Source organism: Athalia rosae, chromosome 3 (assembly GCF_917208135.1).
Source record: "Athalia rosae chromosome 3, iyAthRosa1.1, whole genome shotgun sequence".
NCBI classification, from domain to species: Eukaryota; Metazoa; Arthropoda; class Insecta; order Hymenoptera; family Athaliidae; genus Athalia; species Athalia rosae.
In genome coordinates, this window is record NC_064028.1 from 11,003,274 (window position 1) to 11,022,303 (window position 19,030).

The 19,030-nt window shown below is 42.1% G+C and overlaps 4 protein-coding genes across 8 annotated transcripts; 2 read left to right on the forward strand and 2 right to left on the reverse strand.

Annotated features, from left to right (window-relative positions):
* Positions 1-180: 180 nt before the first annotated feature.
* LOC105690126 (maltase A1-like) lies at positions 181-9,077 on the forward strand. Its single transcript, XM_048651878.1, has 11 exons — positions 181-1,258; positions 3,256-3,435; positions 3,517-3,674; positions 3,765-3,899; positions 4,027-4,229; positions 4,342-4,537; positions 4,638-5,095; positions 5,160-5,300; positions 5,417-5,484; positions 5,626-7,794; positions 8,630-9,077. Exons 1-10 carry the CDS (start codon positions 1,075-1,077, stop codon positions 5,820-5,822), a joined length of 1,920 nt encoding a protein of 639 aa, XP_048507835.1. The 5' UTR covers positions 181-1,074; the 3' UTR covers positions 5,823-7,794; positions 8,630-9,077.
* Positions 9,078-10,945: 1,868 nt separating this feature from the next.
* Positions 10,946-13,518, reverse strand: LOC125500183. The gene is made up of 4 exons (XM_048651884.1): positions 13,421-13,518; positions 12,467-12,856; positions 12,055-12,379; positions 10,946-11,986 (listed from the first exon to the last, which is right to left on the reverse strand). Exons 2-4 carry the CDS (start codon positions 12,851-12,853, stop codon positions 11,121-11,123), a joined length of 1,578 nt encoding a protein of 525 aa, XP_048507841.1. The 5' UTR covers positions 12,854-12,856; positions 13,421-13,518; the 3' UTR covers positions 10,946-11,120.
* A 1,510-nt stretch (positions 13,519-15,028) lies between these two features.
* On the forward strand, positions 15,029-17,437 carry LOC105690070 (odorant receptor 4-like). Of its 5 annotated transcripts, none has more exons than XM_048651892.1 (8): positions 15,029-15,117; positions 15,233-15,277; positions 15,354-15,945; positions 16,028-16,242; positions 16,325-16,430; positions 16,547-16,651; positions 16,756-16,911; positions 17,011-17,437. In XM_048651892.1, the coding sequence occupies exons 3-8, from the start codon at positions 15,382-15,384 to the stop codon at positions 17,065-17,067; spliced, it is 1,203 nt and encodes a 400-aa protein (XP_048507849.1). In that variant the 5' UTR covers positions 15,029-15,117; positions 15,233-15,277; positions 15,354-15,381; the 3' UTR covers positions 17,068-17,437. The 5 variants fall into 5 exon arrangements, with proteins under 5 accessions (XP_048507849.1, XP_048507850.1, XP_020710369.2 ...); XM_020854710.2 differs by having other exon boundaries at positions 15,032-15,117; positions 15,372-15,945; XM_048651893.1 differs by lacking the exon at positions 15,233-15,277 and having other exon boundaries at positions 15,372-15,945.
* Positions 17,438-17,439: 2 nt separating this feature from the next.
* On the reverse strand, positions 17,440-18,949 carry LOC105690080. The gene is made up of 2 exons (XM_012407595.3): positions 18,081-18,949; positions 17,440-17,999 (listed from the first exon to the last, which is right to left on the reverse strand). The coding sequence occupies exons 1-2, from the start codon at positions 18,177-18,179 to the stop codon at positions 17,625-17,627; spliced, it is 474 nt and encodes a 157-aa protein (XP_012263018.2). The 5' UTR covers positions 18,180-18,949; the 3' UTR covers positions 17,440-17,624.
* Positions 18,950-19,030: the final 81 nt, after the last annotated feature.

Consider the following 19,030-nt stretch of genomic DNA (forward strand, 5'->3'; position numbering starts at 1 on the left):
GAGGTGTGGATTTGTGTTTAGATGTAATGCTTGTACATAGAAAATGTGCATAATTTCGTTTGGGAAGTTTGCCAGAATTTTAAAACAGAAAAGACCCCTAAGCTCTTGGCATACGATGTGAATGACTGCCTGCAGTCGGCCACGCGTAGACCCACACGTGTCGTGTCTGACTGTAAAAACCGCCGCGCGATCATCAGCCGAAAGATTGCTGACTAGGTCCACCTCAATTGAATCTAGACGTCAGCCGACGATTCCAAAGTTTACCGAGGTCGCGACTCGCCGAAAATCATCGAGAAATCGAATGAACGTGTTATTTTAGTCCGGAAAACACAGGAGAGAGTGATTTGTTGTATCCTGAAATTTTCGAAATCGGGAATTCATTTATCTCCAATATTCAGCACAATGTACAAGGTTGGAGGGCACCTCGGATTAAACTGTCGCTATTTGATCTTCATTTAAGATTCTGCAGGTGCAGCTGTTCGGAGAGAGGAGAGAAATAATCTTTCGACGTCCCCTTCTGATCCGCGACGCAGTCGTGAATTAATTGGTCGAAGAATAATTTTTCGTGTGGTGAAAAAAGTGAAAAACAAATAATAATTATAACAACGGAGCACCGATGTACCTTGGCACAGTGCTGCACGCGAGTACTCGTTAATCGACTGAATTCGAGTGGGCGATAAAAATCCTCCGATTAGTTCGCGATTCAAAGAAATTCGAAAAATAATTTTTTTCGAATCGAGATTCTGCTAGAGTCCAAAAATCAAAGTTCTTATCAAAAATCAATCGAGTCGACGATCCTCCACTGCCACCAAAAAAAATACTCAATCGCCGCTCTTTCATTTTACAATCCCTTTGCATATTTGCACATCCAAAACTAAGTGATCACCAATTGAATTGATTGTCCAACCCCGTGAAGCCCCCCGCGTATTATTTATTATTTCTACACACAAATCAAATTCTGGCATAAAATTATCACGTACATAATTTCCGATAAGCCGAATGATATCGTAACTAGGTGACATAATCTATAAAGGGAAGTGGCGCGAAACGGCAGCTCATTACAGTGGTAGCGTTATGAGGAACGTGCGAGGTGGTTTGCCGGTTGTAGGCCTCACATTCGGGGTCCTACTGGCTCTCGGGGGCCGATCGGTGGCCCAAAATACGGCCGAAAAGGAATGGTGGACGAACACAATCACTTACCAAATCTGGCCGAGATCCTTCCAAGACAGTAACGCCGATGGAGACGGGGATATTCAGGGTGCGTTGTGTGCAAAAAATTTCAATATCGGAATAAAAAAATGATGATCAAAAAATGAGAACTCGTGAACAAAAGAGTAAACGAAAAAGTGCTGCACTTAATGGGGGTGTGAAAAGCTTTCGAAATAACAATCCCGATCTGCAAGGACATTCGAAGGACTCGTACAGTCACATGGTCATTATGCGGTCACCAAGATCTGTGTCAGTTTATCGCAGGCATTCGTACTCTTTTTTTTTCATTCGTCGTTGTGTCGGTTACCCTATCTCGGTATTGATGACGTCATGTTCGAAGGACCTTTCCGATAACTTTATCGCGATTAATTACGTCCGATATTTTCGGATGTGAAAAAAATTGACAAAGAAATTTGAGAATCACCGTGCGTAAAATTGAGGTGACCTTGAAGGGAGGTTGCGGTGGACCGAGAGAGGAAGAGTGTGTGCAACGCAATCCTTTAACGTATTAATAGCTGCGGTCACGGGAAAATGTATTCGGATAAAGATTTCGTAGCAATCTTAAACAGCAGAACGGCATTGAAACAAATGCTTGCATTGCAGCTACAAGAGCGCACCTATTACGAAACGGAGCGGTTAAACTCGCGTAAAACAACGCGATGGATAATTTGGCGTGCGTCGCATACCGGGGATTAATTCTATGATTATTTTGAAGTTTTGAACAATAAGAGCGGAACAGAAAAATGGGATCTCTGAAAAAGTTGTGATCTGATTTCTCGTTCATTCGTTTTTTTCTCTTCGATAGAAACTTCCTCTTCTGATATTATTGAAAACGAAGGGATCGTCGGATAATTGGCGATTAATTAGCCTCGGTCAGTTTCGTTTGAATTATTTTCTATTGGCATCAATATCAGAATGAATCAAATCGGTTATCTAAAAAATTTTAACGAAACAAGATTACGGGCTTAAACTGTTCGATCGATCTTGCTTCGGTTTGCGGCATTACGTTCCTCCACAGAATATTTCATTTTCTAACTAGATTAGAAAAAGAGCTGCGTTGAATGGCAGAGAAAAATTAATGAAACGAGAGAGGAAAAGTAGGATATGAAAAGTTTCAACGAATGTGAAAAAAAAATACGAAAAATCTTTCAATTATCGCTTATCAATCAGCGCTGCTCATTTTGTCACTGATATTTTCTAAAAAATTAATAACGGATATCCGAATCTGTGACTGCTGCAAAATTGAAAAGAATTCGGCAAATGAATTGTGATGAATTTCAATCTATAATTGCACCATCAATTATATGAATTTTACAGTCTGGCAAATTAAATTAATTGGTTCACGTTAGCGGCTACGATTATCTCGAAGTTCAACTATTTGTTGGAACGTACAACTCCGCTTCTCGACTTATGATGTAGTATTTGTGAATAGGTGTACGTTGAATAATCTTATCGCCCGTTAACCTTCGATAATCAAATTGAAACGTTAAATTAAAAACAAGATCCGAGACGATCGATAATTTCGTTGTATAGAATTATCGATGATTCCAACCGTTTCGCTAATCGCAATCTGTAACACTTTGAGATTTGCGAGGTAAAAATCTGAAATAGAGTAATTGAGCGAATATCTCAACGGTCGCACAGCGTCATCTTCTTACAAAGATACACCAGGTCAGTTAACTATCCATCCTGCGCTAACAATAGACCTCATGTAGAACGTGGCGACTGAGGTGTCGACCAACCCGATAGCGAAGCTGGCAAATGCCGAAAATTGGCTCGGCGAAGGTTGCGACCACCGAAGGCACCTTGAATCGAAAATTGGCACGAAATAGTGGAAAGTTAAATTCTAGTTGCCGCAACTGGCAAATCGACCCGGGTCAAGACGATTCGCTGTTCCGAACGTTCGTATATGGACGAGAAATAGCACGCCCGCAAAAAAAAAAAAAACTCATCGCGAAAGATCGGAGAAAGGATTGATTTTCTATCAGCAGATTATGAGTAGACGCCACTGATAGCCGGTAGCTAAATTGTTTTCCATTATTCTAGGAATAATAAAACGCCTGGACCACTTCGTGGGGTTGGGAGTGGAGACGATATGGTTGAATTCATTCTACCCTTCGCCCGAAGCGAACTTCGGATACGGTATTTCGGATTTCAAAAATGTCTCATCGGTATACGGAAATCTTGAGGATTTCGAGGCACTCGTAACTGCAGCTCACGACCGCGGTAAGTCGTCGAAAAATGTATTTCAAACACTATCGTCAGCTTTTCCGATTTTAAACGCTAAAAGAACCGGCACTATCCCAGGTCTCAAGGTCATCATCGATTACATCCCAAATCATTCGAGCCTCGAGCACCGCTGGTTCAAGGATTCCGTCGACCGAGTGGACCCATATACCGACTACTATGTCTGGCGCAATGGAACTTTAAACGCGACCGGACAGAACTTACCACCGAATAACTGGGTGAGCTTTTTTTTCATCGACCATGAAATTTTGAGGTAATTTCGACAATAGGATAAATGAATGAAATTTTTTCGTTTGATCGCCGTACAGGTGAGCTGGCAGTCGACCGAAGAAGGATCGGCGTGGGAATGGCATCCCGTTCGCGAACAGTGGTACCTGCATCAATTCACTGCATGGGAACCCGACTTGAACTTGAGAAACGAGAATCTCATCACCGAACTTTTGGTAAGAAATTTTTCAACGAGTCGTTGCCCGAGTTTTTCACGTCGGTCAATCTTTAAAACTGTGTCAACGGGGAATTCGTGATAATTTATTTAGAAATGTAACTAACGAAAATCTTACACCTCGTTAGGAAGTGCTTGACTTCTGGTTGGAAAAAGGTGTGGACGGTTTCTACGTGAGCTCGGTTCCTCACTTTTTCGAGGACGAAAATTTCGCCGACAATCCTACGAACTCTCTAACCAGCACCTTTGGATTGGCGGAGAATGTTGCTCTGCTTCACATTTTCCGGGAACACATAGATTCGTGGGCGACGAATAACAATTCCTCGTCAAAGTAGGTTTTCCATTCATGTTTCAGTTTATCCGTAAAATTACTTTTTTACAAATACACGAAGGAAAGAGTGGATCATTTCACGTGAAAACTAAAAGATGTCTCGACTGTTTAGATTCCTTGTCGCTGAAGGATTCGAGGATGACGAGAAATTGCTCACATATTTTGGCAACAGCACCCACGCCGGCATAGCCCCGGTGAACATCGACTTCATTACCGTTATCTCCAAGAAGAGCAACGCTACTCATATAAAAGAAACAATCGACGCATGGATATCGTCACTCCCGAAGAATGAAATATCCAACTGGAAGGTACACTGATTGGACACCCAATATTCTTGTCAAACACTGATTTGCCGATTTTAAAGAATACAAATCGAGTATTAACTTCGGACTTGGTCTTTCAATACAGCTCTCGAATCAGGACCATTCACGCGTCGCGAGCAGATTCCGTTTCAACAGTGCCGACGGTATCAACATGCTAATCCTGTCGTTGCCCGGACGCGTTTTTACCTACTACGGTGAGGAAATCGCGATGCTGGACAACAAGGAGATCACGTACGCTCAGACAGTCGACCCGGTCGTTTGCCATTCTGATGCAAATGAGACCGCTCCGGTTTCCAAAGACCCTTACAGAACACCAATGCAATGGGACGCTAGCGAAAACGCAGGGTTCACGATTAACGCTACCGCTTATCTTCCCGTCAACTCTGATTACCTTAATAGAAATGTGGAATCGCAATTGTCGAGCGAACGAAGCCATATCAAAACCTACAAAGCGGTCGCAGCATTGAGATCTGAACCTACATTCGTTCACGGGGACTACGAGATCGAATCTCTCAACAATGATCGAGTACTCGTCCTCCGAAGGTACGTGTCGACTGCCGATGACGTTCCACATATCTTGTAAAGTCAAAAATTTTTTTCGCCTCAGAAACTTGACCGACAGTCCAACGTACGTATTGGTGATCAATCTCAGCCTGGGTAGACACACCGTAAACCTTTCGGAAGCATTCTCAGATCTCCCGGAAAATCTGAACATCGTTGTTCGCGCCACCAACACCATTTTGTCTGGGTACGTAGCGCAACAGTTTAACGGTTTGCTATTCAGCAGAAAAAATGTGATATATTTGAGGTCGATGTACTTATTCACGAAATCGATGAAAAGTAATTTTCTCACAATTTGTCCAGGGTCGTGAATACCACCGAATTTACTCTGACAGCTGAGGCCGCAGTGCTCCTGACGGACGCTGAAGAGGGTAAGTCTATTTCAACGGAATTACCGTTTGCGGAAAACACCATCAAACCGAGATAATAAGATGGAATCTATCCTCACGAGGCAATCGGCTTCGTATTTATCGTAAGGTATCGTACGATTGATCGTTTCGTCCTGTTTACAGAGATAACCACCACCACCCCCTTGCCGACGGAAGATACCGAACCCGATGACATTTTGTCAACAACGACCCCTGGTTCGAATGAAACAACGGAAACAACGGATCCTGACAGCGGTGGGGCTAATGCGATATCCCCAACCGCAGTGGGCATTGCTATTAGTATATGCTTTTCTATCGTATCGTTCTACCATAAAATGTGAATATTTATACCTACATACGTTAGAGAGGGATGAGAATAAATGTCTATTTTATTACATCTAGAAATAAATAGTCATATTTTTTCGTATACGTGTTATCAGTTCCGACGGTAGTAGTAGTAGTAGCTTTAGTCTCATGATACGTCACAGTAATTAACGGTATGGTGATTAAAATGTATTTCAATACTCCTCACAAATAAAACCTGAACGGTGAACCTTATATTCTTTCGATATCTCCGAGTTCGTGGACGAATCAATAGTTCGTACCTACGTATGTACATACATTTCGTACATTCGATCAAGTCAAATTTTCACACGTAGAATGTGTGCCGAGATCGCGAAGGAACATTTCATCAGAACCGTCGCAGCACCACCCGCGTTCGGTGTTTAAATAATGGAGTCATCGTACGGTTGTGAGATCAAATGACCTACGCGTTCAGTGTTTGTTCTCATTTGACGGCAAAACGACAATCCACGTCGCAATTTTTCTGAATAAACAATGAGATCAACCTTCAGAGGGCTTCCGTAGGTGATTCGGTGTTATCTTCCTGAACCACTCTAATTTTCACTCGACAAACTGTAAACTGAATTTACTTGTGCCCTGGTTTTTTTCGATAGAAGTGAACATTGATCAGGTGCTCTGGACAGAAATGTTATTTACATAGTTTTTGCGCCTTGGAAATCGTACAAAAATTACGCTATCTCCGTACACCCATGTCAGCGAACTGAATCACACTCTGGAACCTACCGTGCATGTATACCCACATTAATTTCAGATGTGGATATGAACGAAGGAATACTTTCTGCTAATTTGATCGAATAATATACAAAGTTGCATATTGGTACCATCCTGTCGTGAAATCGCCTAAATAAGGAAAGATAGATGGCAAAATCAAAGCGTGCGACTCGCTCACTCTGCCGAACGTTATTTTCTTCTTTTCGATACACTGAACTCCTAAGCTGATCTCCATCAGTTTATCTTTTCTAAATGAACTTCTTTCTCAGAGCTCACGGAAACGCACTCTGTCCCAAATCCCAACGCTTCGTCTCAGCATTCGTGTTATCGCAGACAGAAAAACTCACCACTCTCGACAATAAATCAGAGCTGTGTGATCTACTGCTGTGCTTCATTACCGTACGAATATTCATTTTTCCCTTACTACCCGTTAATCAATTTAATACCTCGTATCAAGGGCCGTACAATAAATAGTAGGTATATCATCTACCACGAGTCAGTATTCGAATATTCAACCATCATTCCGAACGAAGGATTTGTTTTTATTTTGGTCAGAAGTCCTCAGAGTCTGAGAAACATACGTCGTGGCACAGATCTCGTAGTCATTGCGTAGAACGAACGTCGAGTTCAAACGAAACTTGGTCATTGGTGCTTCTGGGTGGCTCTTGATTGGCCCATCGATGAGGAATAGGGGGACGAGTATACAAAACGATACGCTTGCGCAGCGGAGTTAGTCGTTTTCCGTACTTCGAATCGTCTGTTTCGTCTCCACGAAACTCTTCGTAAATTCGAGAATATCTGATGAAATCGGATTCCAGAACCTTTGATAATCGATTGGAGGACCTCACGTCATCTGAGCATATAACGCGGCGCAATTCAGTGAACTCTTAGTGGTAATACGACGTATGAGATTTAGTGAAAACTGCTCGGTTTACTGCGTCGCCAAGTGGCCCCTGATCGGTTCGACCACTGAGGCCACTGAACTATATCTCTGACGCTGAGGAGGTAGATTACTGCGCGCGCACAACTGCGCATTGCGCAGCGACGCCATTTTCTCGTCGAGCTTGGCATCATCTATTCCGTTCCGCTGGCCTCGCTTGCAGCAACTCAACATAAGCATCAGAAGTCCTTGTTCCGTAGCGTAATTAACATGGGTATCTCCGCAGTTGATCTGAAGTGGTGCCTACGAAAATCTGACACCGTGAACATCCGTACCGGACTTTCTTGATGCGTAAAATGGTGAGCTTTCGTTTTATTATTTTACTTAAACTTTTCTACCACAGCATTCGCAGAGCATGGCGTCGGGGTATCTCTGGCTCTACTTGTGACTCGTGACACGTTTTGACTGCTTCGCAACGAACGGATTACGGCGTCTTGTTGATATTGCGATTTGGGATTGATCTTTTGGTTTTGTTTTGTTCGTATCTGTTACTAATTTGTTACAGATTTGTTCAAAGGCTGTCTGGTTACTGGTGCAGTTTATTTTACGTTCCAGCCAGATCGGTGAAAACTCGACCACCATTTTGAATTTCCTGTTCCAGAAATTCAATGAAATACGTCGTCCAACCGCAGATCGTTATCTCTACATTTGGCAGCCAAAATTATTTCAATTAACATTGCTTTCTTTCTGTTTGCAGAAATTGAATTTATTCGTAACAATAATGTATTGATTACTTGTTTGTAAGTATAATGTTTTTACAATGAATAATATATTGAAATTTTTAATTGCTTGATTCTGTTTTCTATCCACGATAATGATGTTCAGTAATAATATATAACTGATAATATTGATGATGATCATCATCTATTCATCTGTTTTGTTCCATGCTTCATGTTTTGAGTCAGATGTGGTACCATGTCTTGTGGGTGTTTGTGTAGATGAACGCGTGTGTTGTCATGTGCAAGTTTCATTGTCCATTCAAACTATATATGCTACTTTTCATTCGTGTCATGCACATTGCACATACTATTTTTCTATGTGATTCACGATGCAATTTTTATGTCTAGAATCGATATATTACCGTCTTAAATAACGTCTATTTTTCTTTTCTCTTTATTTACCATGTCCCTACAGGTTCCAATCCGCCAGACTGGTCCGTAAGGGGGGAGGGGGCCCGGCATCTAGTGGTTTGCATAGGGCTCATGGCGATCGTTCCACTAAAAAAAAAAAAAAAAAAAAAACGAAACGAGCCGAGGACGCTACCTCAATTAAGGTGGTTTGGAAACGCGTCTTTGCATGTATTTTGATTATGAATATCTCATAGACACAATATTTTTATTTTGTGTAATTGATCTACCCACATTCAAACTTCACGAAATTTAGGTATGTTGGACGTGAAGCGGAAAATCAAAAATTCATTCACGAACCTTTGACCGCAATTATACAGGGACTGTTGCAGAGGATTCTAAGACCTTATCTCCAACATTGATTGTCTATAAATGTAAAATCCATTCCATTGTGATTTGATCGATTTCAAAGTATTTCCTTCACCTATCAATAAAATCTTTCTATTGTTCTAGAAGTCGAGCAATTATTCATTTTCTACACATTTAAATCAGTCTACATCCTTCCCCCTCATTCAGGTGCCCTAACAGATTCAAACGACAGCAATAACTTCGCCGGATCACGATAGTAAGATGCGGAAATGAATTCCGAACTAAATTCCGCGGTTTTGACCGGTTGCTTCATTGATCGTCACGTTGACCGCGGTCGGTAAACGCTACCACAAGTCGGCCGAGTATTTCAGTCAAGTGCTACTAGCATGCCGCTGGTATATCTGCACTCAACTTCGAGAGGGCGTATGCTCGGAAATCATCGGTTAATCGGGGCTTGGGAAGGGATGAGCATCGTTTTCGAATTTGATTTCAAAACTGTGCTATACATCGATTTGTAAAATCATTATTTATTTATACGAATTGACGAACGATATAAATGTTGTAATATCATGATCATCGGTCAAAAAATCATGAGGCACGCAACGTTTTGTATATTTTATTTCCAGTACGCGATGACAAAAACCCCTCAGATTTTGCATGGTGCATTTTGATACTTCTGCACCGGACGTGGATTGAAAATAAGTTAAACCCGTCCGGCAGGGCAGTGTTCGTCGACAATAGAAGAAGATATTATAAAATTTATCAGACTCAACACCACGAATGGTATCATCAAAATATTGGACTTTGGTAACTTGCCGATAGCAATTAGCGAATTCACGAAAGAATTGATGAGCAAAACTGGCATGGTTCTCGCAATCAAAGCGCAATCCTCCTCCGAATATGTGATTTCGTTGAATGAACTTGACAACGCGGTTAAAGATGTGCTGAAGAGAGGTCGAGATATTTTCGACGAACCGAACGAATCTGTATTAAAATTTGGTCGTCGATCGTGCAATAGATCGACGAAAAGATTACCGGACGTTGGAATGATTTCCGTCGAGTCGTCGTAATTATTCGGGTTCAATCTTTCCTCATCTGGATGGACGGCCGGAGCACTCGGCGTTATCTTTTTAACAGCGTAAACGGGGTCGATCTGCGCTGTTTCCTGACTCTGAAGAGTATTCGCTTGGCTCTCCAGCACACCAGTCGAACCGAACGGCGACAATTTTGACCCGAAGTTTTTCCGATTGTATTGCTGCCATAATATCCGCTGCATGTTCGAGGCGTCGTGAATGTTGTTCTGCAAATTTTTCTGACTGAACTGCTCCAGTATTTGCCTCGCTCGAGGAATACGACGGCGTTGAATAATTGGCATCGATAATCGACCGCCAGCTGATTCGGTAGTCGTATCTGAAAAACAAGATGAGAAATCTATCGTCGATCTCTGTATAATTGTCATCTCAATAATTCATGGCTGAAATTTTCAGACGACTCACCGACGGAGACGTTTGATTTCTCACTGATTTTTTCATCGGGATTCCTTCGATCTTTGTCCATGAAAAACAACTCCGGTTTCGACGGTAATTCCGTGTAATTCTTCGACGTCAGAGGTAACGAAAGGCCAGAATTGATGAGAATCAAAATTAAGATGTTGGTATTTCTTACTGAAAGTTTCATAATAATAACGAAGGTTTAATCTTATCGTTGTAAACACTTGGGTTGATTTTAAACAATATTATTTTATTGTTACACCGTAGGCGCTGGTAACTATTCTGCGACCGATACGAGACTGAAACAAACGCATGTCTTCAGCTTCATTTGTCTAGCTATGCAATTTATTTCTGAATCATGGTCAGCAAGACCCATTATAGTATGTAATACGGTTCCTGGTAAAAATTCTAGCTGACTATGAAATGTAAATATACACGATCTGCAACTCACAAAGTTCTAGGCGATGACACAATCAGTTGAATTATTACCCAGAGATTTATCAACCTTCGAAATTTCAACGATGTATTCTACATTATTTGGCTTTTATTTCTTACAAGTTAAATAAATACAAGTATAATAAATAAATCAAGAGAAAAGTGTCATTATGATGCAAGTATTAAAAATCGTATTGTTCTTTTTTTTCCCTTGGTCACTCGTTGTTTATTGTTATTCTTTTTCTCTCACTGATCATATTGTTTTCAAAGTGAAATTCCACAAGAGAAAACTTCGCATCGATCGTAAGTCCATCGTTGGGTGAGCGCCCTAAGGAACACTCTGGTGATTTCTTCTTTTTCGTTCCTCTGCTGATCAAAATCTTTACTTTCTCCAGGATCGTTATTACTCAGATATTTCGTAAGCTTTTCGGGAATACTGCTCCTGCTTGCCAAGTAAGAACCCAATTCGCAGGCTACTTTACTCGGACACTTTTGAGTGCCTAGAATATCGGGTATTAACGAAATCCCCGTTGAATTAGCGCCGCCTAATCCGGCGTTGTTCCACCAGGAAGAATTGGTGTGCTCCGCTCCAGGGTCCAACGAGTCTCTGCTTTCGGGGTCCGATGAAATTCCTTCCATTTTATTCGCGAAACCCGCGTGATGGTGCAGACCGATCGCCGAGTATACCGAAGGCGCGAAAACTCGAAGGATGAACGGCACGACGAAGAAAAGTTTCAGAAGAATTTTCACGATTTTTATGATCTTCAAGATCTTTAGGGGAATTAAAAAGAGCTTGATCGCCAGTATCGGTATCACTATAGACAAACCGCTGCCCAATCCGATCTTGAATAATTGCATCAGGTTGGAACCGATCGAAAAGAAAATTCCGATCAAAGTTGGTGCCGGCCCTCCGTCGTAACTCGAATCGACCGAATATCTGGAATTCGATAAACTAGCGGGACGAGCTAGACGGAACTGCAACGATTCCGCTGCGCCTATTCCGGAGTGATAATCTGCAGACGCTTTGTTGTTTTCGTAGTAACGATTTTTCTTTTCATCCTCGTAAGGATAAGTAGGATAACCCAGGTAATTGTCTGATTCGTAACGATGGCCGCTTTCGCCCGGATATCCTGCGGATGAAAATGCTGGTGAATTTTTTTGCTCTTTTTGCAAATTTGAACAATTTTATTTTACATACTCTGGGCGTCGGCGTCGATGTCCTCGGTTTCCAAATTTATCGATGCCGAATAATATTTGTCCGGAGATGCGTAATCTTCGTCAGGTTCGTGAGAACTCTCATCGTAATATCCAGGGTATCGACGATTCAACGCTTCGTATCTTCTTTTCTCTTCTCTTCGCCGAAGGACGTCCATCGCGATCAACGGCAGCCCTCTTTTTTCAAAGTTATCGCCACTTCCCGCATTCGTTTCATAGTAACCTTCCACTTTACCTAATTTTCTGATAGCCGATCTGTTCGATTTCGTCGACATGTCATTCCAATCAACCGATTGATGAACTGGAATCTAAGTTAAAAAAAAAAAGATTTGCGATAAAAAATCTGACGTCTATAATTCAAACGAAAATCGACTAATTGAACATTCGATTCTCACAGATGGATTTTTCGGAAGATTCGTGGACGTTTGAAGACCTTTGGAGGTTCTCGCGGGCGACGGTGAGAGAAAATCCGTCGTAGCAGAGGGGGCGGGGGGTTCGGGATTCGTACGAATTGAAGATCGGCTCTCGTTCCGCGACGTCCTGTTAATGTGCCGAAGTAAGAAGGGCAAGTTCGGGTCCAAGTTCAAGGGGTCCATGGAAACTGGGGTATGCTCGAACGAGCGGTCGGAATCTTGCCGGAGGATCGCCTTATCCAAGATGGCTGACCTGTTCGATTTTTCTGACTCGGCGGTATTCGTAGAATCCCTAATGTCGATCAATTCGCAAACCACACAAACGTCCATCATCGTGCACGAGGACAGCAACAAAAAAATCGTCCTCATGGTCTGGAAGAGAGGAAGATAGAAGAAAAAACATAAATGTTTCGCACTGATCGATAAATTGAGCCTGGCGCCAATTAATCCGTTAAAAATAAAATGTCGCGTGTCACGATGAAAAGCATTTTACAGCCGATTAGGTACGAACTCTACTAACTATTCGGTCATTCGCTTCGCGTTCTTTCCCACGAATAAAGTCAATTACTCATCGATTTGATTGAGTCAGTTTTCGCTCCCGTAATATAGCTGTAGTCTGTGATCGCACGGTAATCGAATAAACGGTAGAGAAACGTAGATGCAGGCTAGACAGAAATAAAAAAGCAGAAATTCATGCTGTTACAAAACCGTTAATTCGAAACAATCGAACGTTGAATTTCAAGTGCAAGGACTTGAAATAGATCGAATGCTTATCAAATAATCGTTCTGATCTTCACACTTTCAATTTAATACGCATATGAGTGAAATTTTCTTCACATTAAAGTCTCAATTTTTTTTTCAGTTGCCCGGTAATGAGGGTAGAAAATTTTGACTATGAACAAAGAAAAAAGGATATCTTCATTTGAACATATTTACCCACAGCGGTCTTCGGCCGATTTAAGAAACCTGAAAAAATGATGAAAATCACACTCACTGACCACTTATTTTACACGTATACCAAAAATTAATGAAATAAAAAAAGTAAACCGTGTCAACGCGTGTAACGCATGATTTTATAAAACTTGTTCGATTATGTAACTGTATCCTGTACAGGCGTGTAACGTGATAAACTCAAAGGTTCGAGAGATTAGAATATGATCGTCTCTCTTCGAATTGCGATCGTGATTTGATGACTGGAGATACCGAAGTTTGGTACTCGGAAACCGGACGATTCTTCCGGGCATTGCAATGGGGGGGAAATGCTTCGGAACTTTTCGACGTCGCAATAACTTCCGGTACGATAACGGTACTCGTGTTTTCTTTACAAATACATAAAGGTAAACGTATAAATTCGATCGTTGATTGAAATTTCTAACAAGTCATAAGATTCAATTAGCTCATAATCACGAACCTGTGCTTATTTTCGACCGAACGAAGTTAACTGGAGTTCAAAAATGTTTGAAAACTGACTGGGGAAAATGTCACAGGACCTTCCGATTCAGCGGTAATTAAATTATCCAATGAACAAAAATTTTCCAATGTCAAAATATGGTAAAAATCGGAACTTATTGGTGACGACGTGTTATTGGAGTGTGACAGCGGGGCTGGTGCGCTCGCGGCAGGTGGAGATTTATTCAATACGTCGATCGTAAATAGGGAGGTCATTATGCCGCGTACGGAAGCATGAATCAGAAATTATATCGTGACCTAAAAATAGGAGCAATTGGGTTTCTGGTAGTGGAGGGAAAGGGAAAGATGGAAAAGAGAAAATTATTTTTTTACATTTCAAGTTACAAGATAGTGAAGGCTTGCCTGAATATCACTGTTTCCTACAACAATAAAAAAAAAATTGATAGTAGTTTATCGTTTTCTACGCGGCTGAACGACGACCGAGACAACAATTTACGGCGTTATACTTTCAATACAAATGAAAATGTCACGTCAATCGAATGATTTCGTTTTAACCAAACGACACTGTTAATAATGGGGTCGATAAAGACAGAGTGGACAGGCAAATTGAATTTGTGAAGTTCAAGAATCTCACATTAGACCACATAATTTCTTCGGTTCGAACTTGTCTGAATCGTTGTAGTATAGACGGATGGGGTTCAAAAGACGTTTTTAAAAATAAAGATGTCAAGGTGGAGTTGTCTAGGTCAGTGTTTACTACTCATTTGCTGTAATAAGACAGTAACAGATTTTGAGTAACATAAAGAATGTAATAGAATTGCTTGTCAGGGTCCCTGCTGTTTATTATTGTTGGTTTAACGATTTTAAAACTATTTTATTCAATGCTATATCTGTACTAACGAAAGTTTGTCGTGAATTATTAGGTAAAATTGAAACGTAGGAACTTGGAACGCGATGAATGACATTGTTGCGATTATTCGAAGAACTATCCCACGTATCGCGTTGCGGGCTAATCACTCGTGATTATCGGGTGTGCGAGCGACTCAATGACAGGTTTACCGAAGGTGTCATTCAAAGAAACTTTTCCAGGGTATATCAATAGTTGACACGTACATTAAATTCAAACCTGGTCTTCACGTACACCCGTCAAAGCTACGATTACTGACCAGCGAATTCGCAGATTGACTCGATCTATGAGCATCGCAAGTTTCACCGATTCGTGGGTAAGCAAAAATTCATACCAAACGTTGAAACAGGCTGAGGCTTAAATTTCAATTGACGGGAAGTTGGTGATTTCGGGGGGAACAGAGGAAGAATTATTACGCTTTGTGCTCGTAGGACAATGTTATTACGGGTTTGATCCTTGGTCGTCCTTCCTTGTCGGTAAGATTTTGTATTTTCGAATCAGTTAGCGCGTTGATCTTGTTTTCCGCCAACACAGCTAACGCAGTTAACAAAGATAACGATCTTTGCGCAGCTCCGCCGAGATGGACTCGGTTCGACCCAACGATAAGAAGGTGAACGTCGACAGCCGGCTTCGCAAGACCCACGTCGTCATGCGTATGCTGGGATTTCACTTGCTGGATTACGAATCTCGTTACGAATCGTCCGGTACGACCAGAAGCGATTTATTTCTGCGTCTTCTGGCCACAGCCTCGCTATTGTACATCGTGATACCTGCGATAACAGCGATGACGCAATTCTTTCACGATTTGCGTCACCTTTCGGAAGTGACGAGCGTGGTGTTGTCGTGCACACAAAGCTTGTCCCTGATCGCGAACCTTTACCTCCAAGAATCCAAGTACAGACAAGTGGTGAAGAAGATGCGCGAAGAATTGTGGACGGAATCGTTGACTCCGATTTTATGGGACCAGTTCAGAATATTCGACCGCTTCGCGGCGATAATAACGATGTATATGATCATAGTATTCTACGGGGTGCTCTCCGTGTACTTGACGAGTCCATTGTGGTTCCATAACTTCAATTTGTACAAAGACTTGAACGCCATGCGACGGATCCCATTCATCGCTAAATTTTACTACGACGAACGCGTAAGTTTTGGCTCACCGAGATCGCCCCCTTGTCAAACCGAGACGAGAGAAGATCGATCGTAATCATTTTATTCCCGTTCAGCCAAGTCCCCAATACGAGATCACGTACGCTTGTCAAATCCTCGGTTGTTTTTACGCCATGACATCCGACGTCGGTCTCGTTTCACTCTACGCTATCCTGAGCATGCACCTATGCGCCAAACTTCGTTTACTTACCGTAAAGTTCACCGAAATCGATGCCACCACCACCGCTCAAGACTTCACCGAATTGGTTCGCGAACATCGGTATCTGATCCAGTGCGTAATTGATCTGCGATGACCCGAAATCGCGAGATTTCCGGGCCCCCGATTAACCTGTGTGACTCTCATTCCGTTGCAGATTCGCCAAAGATGTTGAGGACCTTCACAGCCCGATACTGCTCGTACACTTCCTTCTCAGCACCATTTTGATCTGCCTAAACGTCGTGAAACTCACTTCCGTATCGGTGAGTGACAGCAATTGTCAACCAGCCGGATGAAATTACGTCCCGATCGAGATATTCTTTTTTACGTAATATTCGAATTCGGAATGCCATTGAAATTCGAATAACCCGCCACACAGGTACACCAGAACAGATTGGAGTTTTCCCTCTTCGTGATGTACTTCGCGGGCGCTTTTTTCGAAATTTTCATATTGTGTTGGATCGCCAACAAGGTTTTCTTGGAGGTAATGTACTGGATTGCTCCAACGACTCGACAAAGTGAAAATCGATCCGTTCGCGGTAGACTCACTCGGCGAGAAAAATCAACGAACACATTTTTTTCCCCCAGAGTGAGAATTTGGCGACGGCGATTTACTGCTCCCGATGGTTCGAAGCGGCGAAACCGGTCCAGCACGGGGTCCTCCTCACTCTGATGCGCGCCCAGTCACCCAGCGTACTCACGGCTGGAAAATTTTTTCCCATATCTCTGGAAAGCTTCGGCACGGTATTTGAACAAAGATTATCGCACTTGATGATCTCATAGAAAATAAAGTAAAACGAAATAATTTCTCATCCTGCAGACGTCGTTCATTTTGTATTCCAGGTTTGCACCACCGCCGTGTCTTATTACACGCTTTTGAAGTCGGTCGCTCCAGGTTGAGTATTACCACTGCGATGATTCATTATTTATAGTGTAGTAGATCACGCGATAGACATGCCGCTAGTTTTATTTAACTCACGTGAAAGCAACATTTGCACTCAGCACGATACTCCTTCGAACACTTTTCTCGCACAAGTCACGCTTTATTGACTCAGGTTGAATTTCATCGAATCTTTGAAATTAGGCTGCGCTAGTTTGCCTTTTTTCTATAGGTATTAAGGAACAAGTTTGTACATCTGTAGGTACGTGTTACTTATGCCTTGGGTCAGAAAATTTTTGTAAATTTTTTGGTTCACTTGTCGCCGAGTTTGAATTTCCCACATGTTACTGTATCGGACAAATAAATAAATTTGATCGCTCGTAGTCTCGATATTCGATGATGGAGAGTATTTTATTCATGAAAAGGCGAGTGTGATATAAATAACATTGGAATATCAACAGTTCACATGGGCACGCTAAAAACAAAACTTCGTAGCAACTTCTAAGCTTCCGCCATTATGCGTTCGAACTCGTTTTCGATCACTACCCAGGCCGCGTCAGGTAGCACTCGGTGATCCTTAGGATTCCAAATCCGACCTCGGGGATCTTCGAAACCTGAAGGATGCTCCAATTCCAACGTTCGGCTGCCACCTCTGACCTGGCAACTTCTGGGCTCCGGCGGTAGCGGAGACCGATCCGTGTCTGTTTTGAAACAAAGTTTGTTGATAGCCGATATTGTAAGAGGGACGACGTTCGGGACCGCTGAAACTCTTCTGCCAGCTGGCCGTCAGGGATCCTTGAGGTCTTTGGAACCGGTAGGACGCATGGGCTCCGACGTTGTGCTGCCAATTCTGACCCGGAAATTGTTGACCTCCGAAGGTCGCGCCGAACGATCCTTGCGGTTCTGGATCGGGTGATCTACGGAAACGCGACTGGGCGGTCGACAAATGACTCTGGAATATAACAAAATCGGCTGTCTCAACGAAGTACTTTTTAATCGTCGTTGATTTTGAACAGGAATTAAAAATACTTACCACCCTCGGCGATCCCAAGTTGCCGTCATCCGTGTCGGAGTAACAATCCGCAAGCGAAGTTAGGGTGATTGTTAAAATAAACGGAACGAGTAACTTCATTTTAGGCGACTATTTGAATTTTTTCGCGGTATACTTTTGTGTATTCTTACGTTTCGAAGTCAGAAATACGATTCTGTCGAAACTCAGTCGGTATATTTATCGAAAGGATCGAAGTACAGTTAATCGTTTGCTAGACACCAAAGTCTTAAAATCAAATTTCACCACCTAACTATTGAATTAGAATTTCAAAAGTAATGAGTCTATTTTACCTGCTGACAATGAGTTGAGAAAGCTCTTGAACTACAAGTTTATTTTTCATCTGGGTGCCGCTGTATTTATAGTCAAGGAATGAGATGATACCGCTGCAGGGGAATAACTCACGTTGTCGCAAGATAAGGGAAAGCCAAACATTTGATGGATTCCCCTCATGAATGATCAACTACTTAATTGTACACGCTGGTGTCTGTTACCATATTTATATCATGAATGATGAGCGTATCGCGATAATGGGATTTTTGGCATAATAAATTGGGATTGGGATGCTAAAAATGAAGAATAGGTGTAGGCTCGACGTGATTAGTGGACATGATGGACATCGAGGATGGTTTACCCGCATAGCTGCGTTTTTCAGATCAATGACAAAGAGGTTATCGATCACCGATTTCCGGTAATTGGCTTTGCATCATGCGATAGACATCGGAAGACCAAAAATCCAAAATTAATGAAGACTCAACGATTTGATGAGAATCAGGCACTGCGTTGATTTTGTTTTTTCGATAACCATCTAACGTGTAATTTTTTTCTGTATTGTTAAGCAGCTCCGTCGGGACGAACTCACAATTGGTTCGACCCAACGACAATGAGGAGCAAATGTCGACAGCCGGTTTCGCTGGGCTATTTCTTTGGAATAT

What these genes read in the sequence shown, in the direction of transcription:
- LOC105690070 (XM_048651892.1), top strand. Translation starts at nt 15,382, where the DNA reads ATGGACTCGGTTCGACCCAACGATAAGAAGGTGAACGTCGACAGCCGG. An exon ending in GAACATCGGTATCTGATCCA is followed by an intron (nt 16,243 to 16,324) that starts GTGCGTAATTGA and finishes ATTCCGTTGCAG; the next exon opens with ATTCGCCAAAGATGTTGAGG. An exon ending in CCAACAAGGTTTTCTTGGAG is followed by an intron (nt 16,652 to 16,755) that starts GTAATGTACTGG and finishes TTTTTCCCCCAG; the next exon opens with AGTGAGAATTTGGCGACGGC.
- LOC105690080 (XM_012407595.3), bottom strand. Translation starts at nt 18,179, where the DNA reads ATGAAGTTACTCGTTCCGTTTATTTTAACAATCACCCTAACTTCGCTT. An exon ending in ACTTGGGATCGCCGAGGGTG is followed by an intron (nt 18,000 to 18,080) that starts GTAAGTATTTTT and finishes GTTATATTCCAG; the next exon opens with AGTCATTTGTCGACCGCCCA.
- LOC125500183 (XM_048651884.1), bottom strand. Translation starts at nt 12,853, where the DNA reads ATGAGGACGATTTTTTTGTTGCTGTCCTCGTGCACGATGATGGACGTT. An exon ending in ATCTTCCGAAAAATCCATCT is followed by an intron (nt 12,380 to 12,466) that starts GTGAGAATCGAA and finishes TTTTTAACTTAG; the next exon opens with ATTCCAGTTCATCAATCGGT. An exon ending in CATCGACGCCGACGCCCAGA is followed by an intron (nt 11,987 to 12,054) that starts GTATGTAAAATA and finishes TTTCATCCGCAG; the next exon opens with GATATCCGGGCGAAAGCGGC.
- LOC105690126 (XM_048651878.1), top strand. Translation starts at nt 1,075, where the DNA reads ATGAGGAACGTGCGAGGTGGTTTGCCGGTTGTAGGCCTCACATTCGGG. An exon ending in ATGAAATATCCAACTGGAAG is followed by an intron (nt 4,538 to 4,637) that starts GTACACTGATTG and finishes CTTTCAATACAG; the next exon opens with CTCTCGAATCAGGACCATTC. An exon ending in CGAGTACTCGTCCTCCGAAG is followed by an intron (nt 5,096 to 5,159) that starts GTACGTGTCGAC and finishes TTTTCGCCTCAG; the next exon opens with AAACTTGACCGACAGTCCAA.